This window comes from Taudactylus pleione, unplaced genomic scaffold (genome assembly GCF_031769625.1).
Source record: "Taudactylus pleione unplaced genomic scaffold, aTauple2 ptg000451l, whole genome shotgun sequence".
Taxonomy (NCBI): domain Eukaryota; kingdom Metazoa; phylum Chordata; class Amphibia; order Anura; family Myobatrachidae; genus Taudactylus; species Taudactylus pleione.
In genome coordinates, this window is record NW_028284853.1 from 1,603,425 (window position 1) to 1,618,497 (window position 15,073).

General features: G+C 45.4%; 1 protein-coding gene across 1 annotated transcript in view; it reads right to left on the reverse strand.

Annotated features, from left to right (window-relative positions):
- Positions 1–14,601, reverse strand: part of MYO15A (myosin XVA) — a 174,778-nt gene extending 160,177 nt beyond the window's left edge. The window contains 1 exon segment of the mRNA XM_088448112.1: positions 9,610–14,601. Within this exon segment, the coding sequence (XP_088304238.1) occupies positions 9,610–14,601 (4,992 nt within the window).
- Between the last annotated feature and the right edge of the window lie 472 nt (positions 14,602–15,073).

A 15,073-nucleotide genomic window follows, 5' to 3' on the forward strand; every position in this document is an offset into this window, starting at 1 on the left:
GTAGCCGCACGTGCATCAACAAAGTAGTGCCAAGCGTGCGCCTGTGTCATAAGTAAAGGGCCGGCTGGCTTGACCGTTAAGGGTGCTGTAACCCCCGAAAGTACACTCCAGTCCAAACCAAAAAAAAAATTATTTTCTGTGTTTGTGAATTGTGTGCGCAGTAGCCGCACGTGCATCAACAAAGTAGTGCCAAGCGTGCGCCTGTGTCATAAGTAAAGGGCCGGCTGGCTTGACCGTTAAGGGTGCTGTAACCCCCGAAAGTACACTCCAGTCCAAACCAAAAAAAAAATTATTTTCTGTGTTTGTGAATTGTGTGCGCAGTAGCCGCACGTGCATCAACAAAGTAGTGCCAAGCGTGCGCCTGTGTCATAAGTAAAGGGCCGGCTGGCTTGACCGTTAAGGGTGCTGTAACCCCCGAAAGTACACTCCAGTCCAAACCAAAAAAAATATTATTTTCTGTGTTTGTGAATTGTGTGCGCAGTAGTCGCACGTGCATCAACAAAGTAGTGCCAAGCGTGCGCCTGTGTCATAAGTAAAGGGCCGGCTGGCTTGACCGTTAAGGGTGCTGTAACCCCCGAAAGTACACTCCAGTCCAAACCAAAAAAAAAATTATTTTCTGTGTTTGTGAATTGTGTGCGCAGTAGCCGCACGTGCATCAACAAAGTAGTGCCAAGCGTGCGCCTGTGTCATAAGTAAAGGGCCGGCTGGCTTGACCGTTAAGGGTGCTGTAACCCCCGAAAGTACACTCCAGTCCAAACCAAAAAAAATATTATTTTCTGTGTTTGTGAATTGTGTGCGCAGTAGTCGCACGTGCATCAACAAAGTAGTGCCAAGCGTGCGCCTGTGTCATAAGTAAAGGGCCGGCTGGCTTGACCGTTAAAGGGTGCTGTAACCCCCAAGTACACTCCAGTCCAAACCAAAAAAAAAATTATTTTCTGTGTTTGTGAATTGTGTGCGCAGTAGCCGCACGTGCATCAACAAAGTAGTGCCAAGCGTGCGCCTGTGTCATAAGTAAAGGGCCGGCTGGCTTGACCGTTAAGGGTGCTGTAACCCCCGAAAGTACACTCCAGTCCAAACCAAAAAAAAAATTATTTTCTGTGTTTGTGAATTGTGTGCGCAGTAGCCGCACGTACATCAACAAAGTAGTGCCAAGCGTGCGCCTGTGTCATAAGTAAAGGGCCGGCTGGCTTGACCGTTAAAGGGTGCTGTAACCCCCGAAAGTACACTCCAGTCCTAACCAAAAAAAAATTATTTTCTGTGTTTGTGAATTGTGTGCGCAGTAGCCGCACGTGCATCAACAAAGTAGTGCCAAGAGTGCGCCTGTGTCATAAGTAAAGGGCCGGCTGGCTTGACCGTTAAGGGTGCTGTAACCCCCGAAAGTACACTCCAGTCCAAACCAAAAAAAAAATTATTTTCTGTGTTTGTGAATTGTGTGCGCAGTAGCCGCACGTGCATCAACAAAGTAGTGCCAAGCGTGCGCCTGTGTCATAAGTAAAGGGCCGGCTGGCTTGACCGTTAAAGGGTGCTGTAACCCCCGAAAGTACACTCCAGTCCTAACCAAAAAAAAATTATTTTCTGTGTTTGTGAATTGTGTGCGCAGTAGCCGCACGTGCATCAACAAAGTAGTGCCAAGAGTGCGCCTGTGTCATAAGTAAAGGGCCGGCTGGCTTGACCGTTAAGGGTGCTGTAACCCCCGAAAGTACACTCCAGTCCAAACCAAAAAAAAATTATTTTCTGTGTTTGTGAATTGTGTGCGCAGTAGCCGCACGTGCATCAACAAAGTAGTGCCAAGCGTGCGCCTGTGTCATAAGTAAAGGGCCGGCTGGCTTGACCGTTAAGGGTGCTGTAACCCCCGAAAGTACACTCCAGTCCAAACCAAAAAAAATATTATTTTCTGTGTTTGTGAATTGTGTGCGCAGTAGTCGCACGTGCATCAACAAAGTAGTGCCAAGCGTGCGCCTGTGTCATAAGTAAAGGGCCGGCTGGCTTGACCGTTAAAGGGTGCTGTAACCCCCAAGTACACTCCAGTCCAAACCAAAAAAAAAATTATTTTCTGTGTTTGTGAATTGTGTGCGCAGTAGCCGCACGTGCATCAACAAAGTAGTGCCAAGCGTGCGCCTGTGTCATAAGTAAAGGGCCGGCTGGCTTGACCGTTAAGGGTGCTGTAACCCCCGAAAGTACACTCCAGTCCAAACCAAAAAAAAAATTATTTTCTGTGTTTGTGAATTGTGTGCGCAGTAGCCGCACGTGCATCAACAAAGTAGTGCCAAGCGTGCGCCTGTGTCATAAGTAAAGGGCCGGCTGGCTTGACCGTTAAAGGGTGCTGTAACCCCCGAAAGTACACTCCAGTCCTAACCAAAAAAAAATTATTTTCTGTGTTTGTGAATTGTGTGCGCAGTAGCCGCACGTGCATCAACAAAGTAGTGCCAAGCGTGCGCCTGTGTCATAAGTAAAGGGCCGGCTGGCTTGACCGTTAAGGGTGCTGTAACCCCCGAAAGTACACTCCAGTCCAAACCAAAAAAAATATTATTTTCTGTGTTTGTGAATTGTGTGCGCAGTAGTCGCACGTGCATCAACAAAGTAGTGCCAAGCGTGCGCCTGTGTCATAAGTAAAGGGCCGGCTGGCTTGACCGTTAAAGGGTGCTGTAACCCCCAAGTACACTCCAGTCCAAACCAAAAAAAAAATTATTTTCTGTGTTTGTGAATTGTGTGCGCAGTAGCCGCACGTGCATCAACAAAGTAGTGCCAAGCGTGCGCCTGTGTCATAAGTAAAGGGCCGGCTGGCTTGACCGTTAAGGGTGCTGTAACCCCCGAAAGTACACTCCAGTCCAAACCAAAAAAAAAATTATTTTCTGTGTTTGTGAATTGTGTGCGCAGTAGCCGCACGTGCATCAACAAAGTAGTGCCAAGCGTGCGCCTGTGTCATAAGTAAAGGGCCGGCTGGCTTGACCGTTAAAGGGTGCTGTAACCCCCAAGTACACTCCAGTCCAAACCAAAAAAAAAATTATTTTCTGTGTTTAGCCGCACGTATATATCAAATCGATATAACATAAATGGAGGACCAAACTTTCTCCGATAAAAATAAAATAGAGAAAGATCAAGAACCACTTCCTCCTAGTGCTGAAGCTGCTGCCACTAGTCATGACATAGACGATAACATGCCATCAACGTCGTCTGCCAAGGCCGATGCCCAATGTCATAGTAGAGGGCACATACAATCCCAAATGGCAAAGTTCAGGAAAATGACCTTGAAAAAGACATTTAAATCAGCTGAAGAGAAACGTAAACTTGCCAATATGCCATTTACGACACGGAGTGGCAAGGAACGGCTAAGGTCGATCCCTAGTATGTTCATGACTAGTGGTTCAGCTTCACATGACGATGGAAGCCCTCCTCCCACTAAAAAAATCAAAAGAGTTAAGCTGGCAAAAGCACAGCGAAGAACTGTGCTTTCTAAGAAGATATCACAAATCCCCAAGGAGAGTCCAAGTGTGGTGGTGGTTGCGATGCCTGACCTTCCCAGCACTGGACGGGAAGAGGTGGCTCTTTCCACCATTTGCATGCCCCCTGCAAGTGCTGAAAGGAGCACCCACAGTCCACTTGCTGATATGCAAATTGAAGATGTCACTGTTGAAGTACAACAGGATGAGGATACTGGTGTAGCTGGCGCTGAGGAGGAAGTTGGCGAGGAGGATTCTGATGGTGATGTGGTTTGTTTAAATCAGGCTCCGGGGGAGACAGTTGTTGTCCGTGGGATGAAAAAGCCCATCACGGTCATGCCTGGGCAGAAGACCAAACATTCCACCTCTTTGGTCTGGCAATATTTCTATCCAAATCCGGACAACAACTGTCTTGCCATATGTACCATATGTAAAGGTGAAATAAGTAGGGGTAGGGACGTCAACCACCTAGGAACATCCTCCCTTATACGGCACCTGCAGCGCGTTCATAAAAAGTTACTGTCAAGTTCAGAAACTTTGGCTAAGACCGTAAGCAGTCCAGGGACACCTAAATCCCGTTGTCCTGTTGTATCCAAGCGCCTGCAAACCACACCGTCAACTCCCTCCTCGTCAATTTCCTCCTTAGTCAGGATCGGAAGTAGTCCTGCAGGCCATGTCACTGGCATGACTGACTCTCCTATCCGGGATTCCTCTGGAGGATCCTGCATTGCTACGCCTACTGCTGCCGCTGCTGCTGTTGCTGCTGCTGGGAGTCGTTCATCATCCCAGAGAGGAAGTAGGAACACCACTACTTTTACTAAACAATTGACCCTCCAACAGTCCTTAGCGAGGAGGATGAAGTACGACAGCAGTCATCCTGAAGCAAAACGTATAACTGAGGCCTTGACTGCTATGTTGGTGTTAGACGTGCGTCCGGTATCCGCCATTAGTGCAGTGGGATTTAGACAATTGATGGAGGTAGTGTGTCCCCGGTTCCAAATACCGTCTAGATTCCACTTCACTAGGCAGGCGATACCGAGACTGTACAGAAACGTCAGAAAAAGTGTCCTCAGTGTCCTGAAAAATGCCGTTGTACACAATGTCCACTTAACCACGGACATGTGGACAAGTGGAACAGGGCAGACTAAGGACTATATGACTGTGACAGCCCACTGGGTAGATGTATCACCTTACGCAGCAACAGCAGCAGCGTCACCAGTAGCAGCATCTCAGAAACGCCAGCTCGTTACAAGGCAGGCTACGCTGTGTATCACCGGTTTCAGTAAGAGGCACACCGCCGACAACCTCTTAGAGAAACTGAGGGAAATCATCGCCCAGTGGCTTACCCCACTTAGACTCTCCTGGGGATTTGTGATATCTGACAACGCCACCAATATTGTGCGGGCATTACATCTGGGCAAATTCCAGCACGTCCCATGTTTTGCTCACACAATAAACTTGGTGGTGCAGAATTTTCTGAAAAGCGACAGGGGCGTGCAGGAGACGCTTTGGGTGGCCCGAAAAATTTCTGGCCACTTTCGCCATTCAGCGACTGCGTGCCGAAGACTGGAGCGCCAGCAAACACTCTTGAACCTGCCCCGCCATCACCTGAAGCAAGAGGTTGTGACACGGTGGAACTCAACCCTCTATATGCTTCAGAGGATGGAGGAGCAGCAAAAGGCCATACAAGCCTATACATCCACCTATGACATAGAATGTGGAGACCAAAGGAGGGGGTATGCACCTGACTCAAGCGCAGTGGAGAATGATTTCCGTGTTGTGCAAGGTTCTCCAGCCCTTCGAACTTGCCACACGTGAAGTCAGTTCAGACACTGCCAGCTTGAGTCAGGTCATTCCCCTCATCAGGCTTTTGCAGAAGCAGCTGGAGAAAGTGAAGGAGGAGCTAAGACGGAGCGATTCCGCTCGGCATGTGGGACTTGTGGATGAAGCCCTTCATTCGCTTTGCCAGGATTCCAGGGTGGTCAATCTGTTGAAATCAGACCACTACATTTTGGCCACCGTGCTCGATCCTAGGTTTAAAGCCTATGTGGTGTCTCTCTTTCCGGCCGACACAAGCCTGCAGAGGTGCAAAGACCTGCTGGTGAACACACTGTCAGCTGAAGCGGAACGTGACACGTCAACAGCTCCTTCTTCATTTTCTCCTGCAACTGGGGCTGCCAGGAAAAAACTTAGGTATCCTAAGCAACCCGCTGGCGGTGATGCAGGACAGGCAGGACCAAGTTTGGACATCTGGTCCGGACTGAAGGACCTGGCAACAATTTCTGACATGTCTACTGTCACTGCATATGATACTGTCACCATTGACAGAATGGTGGAGGATTACATCGGTGACAGCATCCAAGTAGGCATGGCAGACAGTCCATACCTGTACTGGCAGGAAAAAGAGGCAATTTGGAGGCCCCTGTACAAACTGGCTCTATTTTACCTGAGTTGCCCCCCCTCCAGTGTGTACTCCGAAAGAGTGTTTAGTGCAGCCGGGAACCTTGTCAGCGAAAGGCGTAGGAGGTTGCTTCCACAGAATGTGGAGAAGATGATGTTCATCAAAATGAATTATCAGCTCTTCCAGGGAGACCAGCCTCCAGAAGGTACAGAGGGACCTGTGGTGGTGGATTCAAGTGGGGACGAGTTAATACTTTGTGAGGATGAGGATGTACACACTGAAGAGGGTGAGGAATCGGTGGATGAGGAGGATGAGGATGACATCTTGCCTCCATAGAGCCAGTTTGTGCAGGGACACATTAATTGCCAGCTTGTTTTGTGGGGGCCCAAACGAACCAATCATTTCAGCCACAGTTGTGTGGCAGACCCTGGCGCTGAAATGATTGGTTTGTTAAAGTGTGCATGTCCTGTTTATACAACATAAGGGTGGGTGGGAGGGCCCAAGGACAATTCCATCTTGCACCTCTTTTTTTTCTTTGCATTATGTACAGTTTGGGGCCTAGTTTTTCAAACTGCCATCCTGTCTGCCACTGCAGTTTCACGCCTAGATGGGTCACGTGTTTGTGCCGCCCACTCGTGTCGCTTAGCATAGTCATCCAGCTACCTCGGTGCAACGTTTTGGACATAAAAACACTATTGTGAGGTGTGAGGTGTTCAGAATAGACTGGAAATGAGTGGAAATTAAGGTTATTGAGGTTAATAATAGCATAGGAGCAGAAAAACCTACAAATTCTGTGATTTTAGCTGTTTTTATGCTTTTTTAAAAAAAAATACAGATCCAAAACACAAAACCCAGAACCCAAAACACGGAAGGGTGGTTTTGGCAAAACCAATCCAGATCCAAAACACGAAGAAAGATCCAGATCCAAAACCAAAACACAAAACACGAAAAGTGGCCGGTGCACACCCCTAGTTATCGTTCATATCTGAAGGAAAAATCTGATCGTGTGTATGCACCATAAGCTGCATACACACACAACGATTTTTTTAATGAACGATTTGAGTAAACGATTTTTTCCCTTGAAAAAATTTACTAAAATCGTTTACTAAAGTTGTTCATTTACTAAATGTCATGAACGATTTTTATGAACTACAAACGATTTTTGCATATTCCCTTAATGAAAATCGTTGAGTTGACAAGTCTGACTGAACGACAAACTACAAACGACAAACTACAAACGTGAACGCGCATGAACGATAATCGTTCATCGTTTGACTCAGAAAGTGAACGATTTTTGCCATCAATTATCGTTAAACGATATCGTTTAACGATAATCATTAAAAAAATCGTTGTGTGTGTATGCAGCTATAGGGCCTGATTCAGACCCACTCGCGAGCGGCTGTCCGCTCGCAAGTGGGTCGATGTTCTGGACTGAGCATGCGCACGACGGAGGGAGCTCCGTCGTGCACATGCGCCAGACGCGACGAGCGAAGGAAAGTCCTTCGCTCGTTGTGTCTGATCAAAGGGGGCGTGCTGTCGATGTTGATTAACAGCATGCCCCCTTTGGTAGGCGTGCCGGGGGCGTGCCTCCCTGACGGGGGCGTTCCCACGGGAACGCCTCCCGTCAGAAGCCGGCCCACTGACATCACTAGTGATGTCAGTGGGAGTGATTTTGGCTCTGATAGAGCCAAAATCACTCCGGAGCTTGTGGTTGAAAACCTCAACCGCAGGCTCCGGCTCGCAGTTTCGATGGTCGCGATGGTCACGACCATCGCGGCCATCAAACTGCACGCTCGTATAGCCTGTGGGTGGTGACCCACAGCTATACGAGCGTCCAGGAGGACGCTCCATTCTTATGGAGGCCGGCCCTCATTCAGAGCGTGCGCTCTGCTCAGAGCGTACGGCTCTGAATGAGGGCCATAGTCTTTATTGTTAGGTCAAAATGTCAGAACCTCTGGCTTACCCCTCCCAGTGAATCATCATGCACTTGGAGGCATTTAAATAGCATAATTTGGCCATTAATGGCATGTCATTTTTCAGTTGATTTTCTGAAAAAGCTAAAGAAATGGTTTTTATTATGTGGGACATGTATTTTGGGGTATTGTATAGATGGTAAATGTTTTTGTTTTTGTTTTTTTATCCCCCCAATATTTTTGAAACTTGCTCACAAATAACTAAAACTTACATTGCAGAAATTCTTCTGTACCCCAAAATAATCTAGAGGCTTTAATTTGTTGAAAGACATTTGTTTACTATAATTTTTTCACTGCAAATTAAATTTTAAAAAAAGGTAATAAATCAGCCATTGACAATACTTTGCCTATAGGCCACTAATAGCCTTCTACATGGGCGTAACTACCATAGGTGCAAGGGGTGCAGCTGCTATGGGACCAGAACTGAGGGGGGACATCTTCCTTGTCAAAGTTACATGTGTTATATACATTTCTCACCATTATGTGGTACATAGGGACCAGCAGCGACTCCCGCCCTCTTACCTGAGGGGGACTGCCGCTGCTGCTGACCTGGGTCTCGGTGCCTGCTCAATGAATCTGACAGGCGTTGGGACCGGCGCAGCACATGAGCGGCGGTGGCACCACGCATGCGCACGCCTAACACCAGCTTCTCGGGGCTGCATTGATTGCAGCCCCGAGAAGCCCTGTAGAGCTGCCCGAAAGGCAGAGCAGCGGCTTCCATTGGAAGCCGCTCTGTGCTGATCACAGCCCGGACTGGCAGTCCCAGGGGGAGGAGGCACCTCATCCTGGCTGCCTGTCTTTAGCATGACTGGCAAGTGGCGCTTCCAATGGGAAGCCACCTCCAGTCACAATGAAGCCAGTACAGTCACGGACTGCACTGGCTCACTGAAGTGGTGGATTTTACGGGGGGGCGGGGCTGCAGCCTCGCAGCCCCTAGCTAAGATCCGCCACGGATAGGGACCCTTACAAACTTTGGCTAGGGGGCCTTCAAAAAACTAGTTACACCCCTGGCCTTCTATACTGTTAACCAGTATTATTTGCCACTTTTCCGGGGTTCAGGGTGCTTTCCCAATTCTTTTATGTACATCTCGTTGCGCACTGTAGGATTACAGGTGGTGCGAACAGGCTTTTATAATTAAAATGCGAGATTCGCGGGTGCGCACATGCTGAAAAAAGATCGCAGAGTAAAACCTCAGCTTAAATCGGCTGATTGAGTCGACCCCTTAAAGTAACTTTGAATGTTGGGTTATATATATGTATACTAATGCACAGGACACATTGGTTAGGGCCATAGCAACCAGTTATATCTCAGTTTCCAATTTTTAAACTGCTCTACAAAAATGACAGCAGGGGTATATTTACTCGATTTTAATTGATTTTGATCTATTTAAAATCAATGAAAATTGATCAACATCAATGTTGTGTTTCTGGGGCTAAATCGCACATTTACTAACAGACAATTTTTTTATATGTATTTTTAAGTATTAGTAAATGTGTGATTTAGCCCCAGAAACAAAACATCGATGTTGATCGATTTTAAATCAAATAAAATCGACCTTTAGTAAATATAACCCCTAGAATCTGTTTGGTTGCTATGGGCGACACAATATTTATTCTGTGTATCTTTCTTAAATGTTACCAATTCATCATTATGTACCTTTGTCAGAGAAAATAAACTAAAAATGTCTATCAATCAGTACAAAGAAAGGCCAGAATGCAAACCTATAGAGTCCACTAAATCTGCTTTCTGACAAACTTAATACAAGAAAGTATCATAATATAAAAATTAATATACCTTGTCATTCCCTTGGGATCTGTTGTCTGGGCCAATCGTTTGATGCCAATTTCTCGGGGATCTCCCACTGCCATGTGCAAGGTAACTAGCCACTTTTTCCTTGGCTCTGTGTGAACCTCTTCTTAGGGTTTCAGTCCAAGGCATATGCATGGATTTATTGGAGGACCATGTCCCTGGTGGCTCATAAAAATTCCCTACAGGGCGCAGCTTCCTTAGAGTACCCCGTCCTCTGAATGTTTCCATTCTCTGAACTTGGGGCATTACTACAGCATATCTTCCCATACAATCTTCAAAGTCGCCATCATAACATTCTGCATGTGTTTTAGGTGGCCCATGTCCCAAATATGGATCTCTTGGATGTGGATACCTAGGGAATGAATGGTTGGCACCGGCCAAAGTTGGAGAGCCCTTGATATTTAGATGAATGCTAGATCTTGCTGAAGGGTTTGCTTCGTTTAATGACTCAGACATGAAACCACCCAAAGACTTTAATCCAGGATGAGGAGATGGTGATCTCGGATGGCTCACAACACCAGAATAGGGCATGGGATTCCGCTGCTGTGCCTGGCTTGGTAAGGGCCTCCGATCATCATGAGGGTGCCTAGTGTTTTGTGGTGTGGGAGGTTTATAGGTTTCTTCTCTAACATCTTCTCTCGCTGAAAGATATGGAGATTTTGGCCTCTGCATTTGGCTATCTTCCATCTGACCAAACTTCTTTATAAATGGACCTGCAGCTACTGTTTCTGGATATCGGTTGGCTACTGGAGGTTCTTCTCTTCTTAATAACTGTCGTGATAGAGGAGGACCTTGAGACAATCCTACAAGAGGCTGACCAATCCTTTTCCAAAATGGATTTTTAGAGTCAGGAGCTGGGCCTGATGTTGGTAACATTGATGCTTCCTTAACTTGTCTGTTGCTTGAGTGACTGCTTCCTTGCCTATGTAATAGGTGGGCATCTGGATTTGGTGGCATCCGATTTAAAGTTCCTTTCATGCTATTATGTCTTCCCATAACAGGTGACCTTGGTGGGTCAGGGAATGGAAGAGATGGTGCAGAATTCTCATTAAACTCTCTTGACGTGTAATAGCCACTTCCTTGTCTTTGTAAGGAAGGGCTTGATGATGATGCATTTGAAGTTCCTCTCATGCTATTATGTCTTTCCATCATAGGGGACCTTCCTGGATCAGAGTATGAGAGCGATTGCAAAGAAGCCTCATGAGATTTTTTGGACACAGACAGGCTGTTTCTATTTAATAGCTTTGAAGCTGAATTTAATGTTGACCCATTTAGTGTTCCTTTAGGACTGTTATGTCTCCCCATCAGAGGTGACCTTGGTGGATCAGAAAATGGGAGATATTGTGAAGATCCTTCTTGAGATTCTCTGGCCATGGAATGCTCACTTCCTTGTCTGTTTGATACATGGCTAGGTGGACGCAGATTAGGAGAACCTCTCATACTGTCATATTTCCTCAAAACAGGTGACCTTTGTTGTTCATTTGGCGGACTAGCCATTCCATATTTATTTTGTTGTCTTTGAGGCATTTGATGTGGTGGGTTAACGCTATTATCTCTATAGGGGGGCATCTCTGCCACTGATCTTCTTGGTGGTGATGCATTTAGTGGTTTCATCTCACCAGTGTGTTTTAAATGTTTCATAAATGGATTCTTTGTTAATGGTTTTACTACTCTTCCTGATGACTCAACTTCTGTTCCCCAACCTTGTGTGTAATTTCCTTGTTCATTTATTTTTTCATCTGCTCTTCTTGATACTTGAGGAGACTTCTGATGTGTGACCTGATTTTTATAATTAGAACTTAAACCTTCAAAATCCCTCCTAGCTGGCTGTGGTGATGGTGGCATTTGAAACTCCTTTTTTGCAATATTGCTAATTCTCTGGGATACTGGACTTGCTGCTGGTGATACTGTGTTTGATTGCACTGGAATAGAATTCCTGTTCCTTAGTCCTGGCCTAAGCAAAGTGGAAGAGCCACCTGTAGAATTTATGGATGGTTGACGAATTAGAGCTCCACCTTGGACATTCCTAAAGCTGTTCTCTCTTCTCATTGAAGGCAGTGGTGATGGTGGTGGACTGCTGGAAAATCCTACAGATGATGTATTTAAATTGCTGGAATTAGAAGACCAATGTGTCATCCTTGTTGGTGAAGGTGACCTTGGAAAATTTGCTTTGGCCAATTGAGGTGAGGATAAAAGACCTTTCTGTCTTAATGAGGAACGTAACTCAGTCTGAAATTGTTCGTGTTGACTTTGGTTGACAGCATTGGATTTGTTTAAGCCAAATGCATTCATAGCAGGCTTTGGTGAAAGTGGCCTCTGCCTCGTGGAAAGGTTAGGAGATGGAGGCATCGGTATGTCTTTTCCTTGGTGATTAAATCGTTGAGCAGTGTGGGGCGATGGAGGAAATCTTTGCTTGGATAGCTGCAAAGAAGCGTTTGCTTCAGTGTTATTACTGTTAGAAGTCACATAGTTTGTTTTTCTTAAGACATTTGATGACTCCATACCAGTCAATTTATGACCAAATCGTTTATGGTATGGCATTGTAGAAGACCGCTCATCAGCCAAGTCTTTTTGCAAAGCTTCTAATTGCTGTGCAGAAGGTTTGAAAGCATGCTGATAGTCATTACCTGGGTTTGGGATACGAACATGTTTTAGGGATGGCTGTGGAGATGGGGTTCTTGCAAATGTCGTCTCTGCAAATTGTCTCCTAGGTTGTGGAGAAATTGGCTGCCTTTGTAATTGATTATCATTATGCTTTAAGATTGGCTTAGGAGTGAGTGATTTTTTCATAAACTGTCCTAATGGACTTCCAAATGCTCTTGGGGAAAAGTCTTGAGGATCCATTTCCTGGTAATTGCTTTGATGATGTGGAGCATTTATTTTTCTTCCTATCGGTTTTGCAGACAGTAGCCTTTGAACTCCTCTTGCATGTGGCTGGCCAAAATTTCTTTGCATTGATTTTGCAAAAAGAGTTTTTGTTGCTGGTTGCCTTGGATTTGTTTGCTGCTGTGGTGGAAGCAATGGCTCATCTTCATAATCTTCATCCTCCTCTTCTTCTTCTTCATCAAAATCTGTAAATGAGATATGAGGAGATGGAGGCAAAGGGACTTCCAGCTTTTCATGACCAAAAAGCTTTACTTGAGGTCTTGGAAACAATTTATATTTCCTATTTCGAGATAATGTAGAAGAATTTTCTTCCACTTCTTCCGACCCATAAAATTGATCTCTGTGTTCTAGCATTGTTTCTGCATCGTCATATTCCATTATGTCATCTAAGGGTTGGGCATATGGATTTAATGGCTCTGCATAAGGGGATACACTATAGCCATTGTTATTCATTGTAACTGGGGAGTAATTATAGTCATCTGTTTCTGCCATGTCAGAATAAGGATGTTGTCTACTGAAGTAACCAACTGACTCATTCCCATTTTCTCTTGGGTCATATGGATTCATTGGATCCTCTGCATAATCCATTTCATTTTCATCAAAGTCACAGGATAAATAGGTATTGGGTGGGTTATGAACATCTACTTCATAGTCAAAATATGAATTCTGACTCTTAAGCAGATGAGTGTCTTCATCGTAATATTCCATGTTTTCATGATAAGAAGTATAGTCCTCTTCCATAGGGTACCCAGAATAGTCATCATATTCTTCATCCTCTCCACCATATGATGAGTACTGACCATTATGACTGAATGCAAATTCATCCTCCTCATAGGGGTATCCATGGTGATTAAAACCATAATCTTCATCATCATAGTAGTTGTAATTCTCAGGTGATGGGTCATCATATCGTGTTGGCCCATGTTGCAAATATCTCTGAGTTGGAAATCTTTGGTGCCGGTAGGCTTCAGAGTTCTTAGGATGTCCATAAACATCCTCATATTGGCCATAGAACCTGTGAGCACCTGGGAACCTACTCATGTTTGTCCTATATCTATCGAGCTCTTCCTGTGAGGGGAAGGGCAACTTCTGTGCCCCCATTCTAGTAAGCCAAGCATCCTGTATGGCCCTCTCATTGTGAAAGTATCTGCTCTTCTTGGACAAAAACCTTCTGGTCAACCAATTAGCAGCTGCTGACACTTTTGTAAGCATTTTAGCTCTTGGTTTGAACTTATCCTTTGCTTTCTTCCTGCCAAATAAGCCTCCAAACATCTTTGCTGGTCCTTTTTTGTCCTGCTGCTCTGGTTTTTGAGCATTGCCGCCTAATCTTATCAGCAAAAATGAAGGCTTTGAGCCAGTACTGGGCTTTGGAGTAGGTTTACTCGTGCTCCTTTTTAAACCCAACATCAGCTTGGAAGTTTTTTTCAGCATTGCGGTTGACTTCTTTTTCTTGTCTAGTAGAGATGAGGCTGCAAATTTGTTCTTTAACCCCATGAATAGTTTGGAAGCTGTCTTGAAGTGGCCTTTCTTTGATCTCCTTGGCTTCAGCTGTCTGAATTTCATGAAAAGTTTAGATGTTGCCTTTAAGCTCCTCTTTTTCTTGGCTGGAAGGGCTGGTTTTTTGACCAGCCCAGCCATGGCCTTTGTCGCCCCTTTTAGCTGAGCTCTTGCTAAATCCTTCTTTATTAACTTTGCTTTGGTATCCTCAGGAACCTCCTCTTGGTCTCTCTTTGCTTTCCCCTTGTTCATTCCGGCCACTGCTTTAGAAGCCCCTTTTAAGGCGGCCACACCTTTCTCTCTCCCTCTTCTGCCTCTAGCTACGGGTTCAATCTCTTCCTCCACCTCTTCTTCCACTTCCTCTTCACTTTGCTCTTTGACAGGCGCTGCATCAGAAACATCCTCCTCTTCCTCCTCACTTGTTACTTCTTTCTTTGTTTTCTTGTCATCCTTCCCCCTTTTCTTCTCCTCTTTTTCTTTACCTCTCCTGCCTTTCTTTTCATCTTTTGCCTTGGGGTCAGGCTTTGCAGGTGCTGGCGGCGCCTTCCCACCACCTTTTTTTGCCGCCTTTGTGTCACCTTTTTTGCCTCCCATAATGGTAACTTTCCAAGCTCATGCTAAAGTTCCTGCCTTGTTGTTTCCTAAGTTGCTAGATTCCAACGTTTCTGGCCTTTCTGAGTATATCCACAGCAGCAGACTGAATGCACTCTGGCTGAGAACAATGCAAACAAATTGCAGGTCTAACACTCTATGGAACTGAATGCTCATGCTGTTAGGTGATACCCGAAAAAGGAATCAAATACTAACGTAAGTGCAACCAATGTCTTCAAGTTAATTAAGAAGAAAATACTCTAGGTCGCCTTCAAATATGCTCATGAATATCAATCTCATTGCAGAGTTTAACATCTTCCGTTACCTTGCACAGAATGTGGCGAGGTGACCCCTTCATCCATCCTTATCTCGCTCCGGCTGTCCCTTCTTAAGTTTTTTTTTTTTGCAGCAATCCTCCAAACTCTTCAGAAGTTTTCTTTACAAAATGCACATCCCAAGGAAACAGATCATTCCA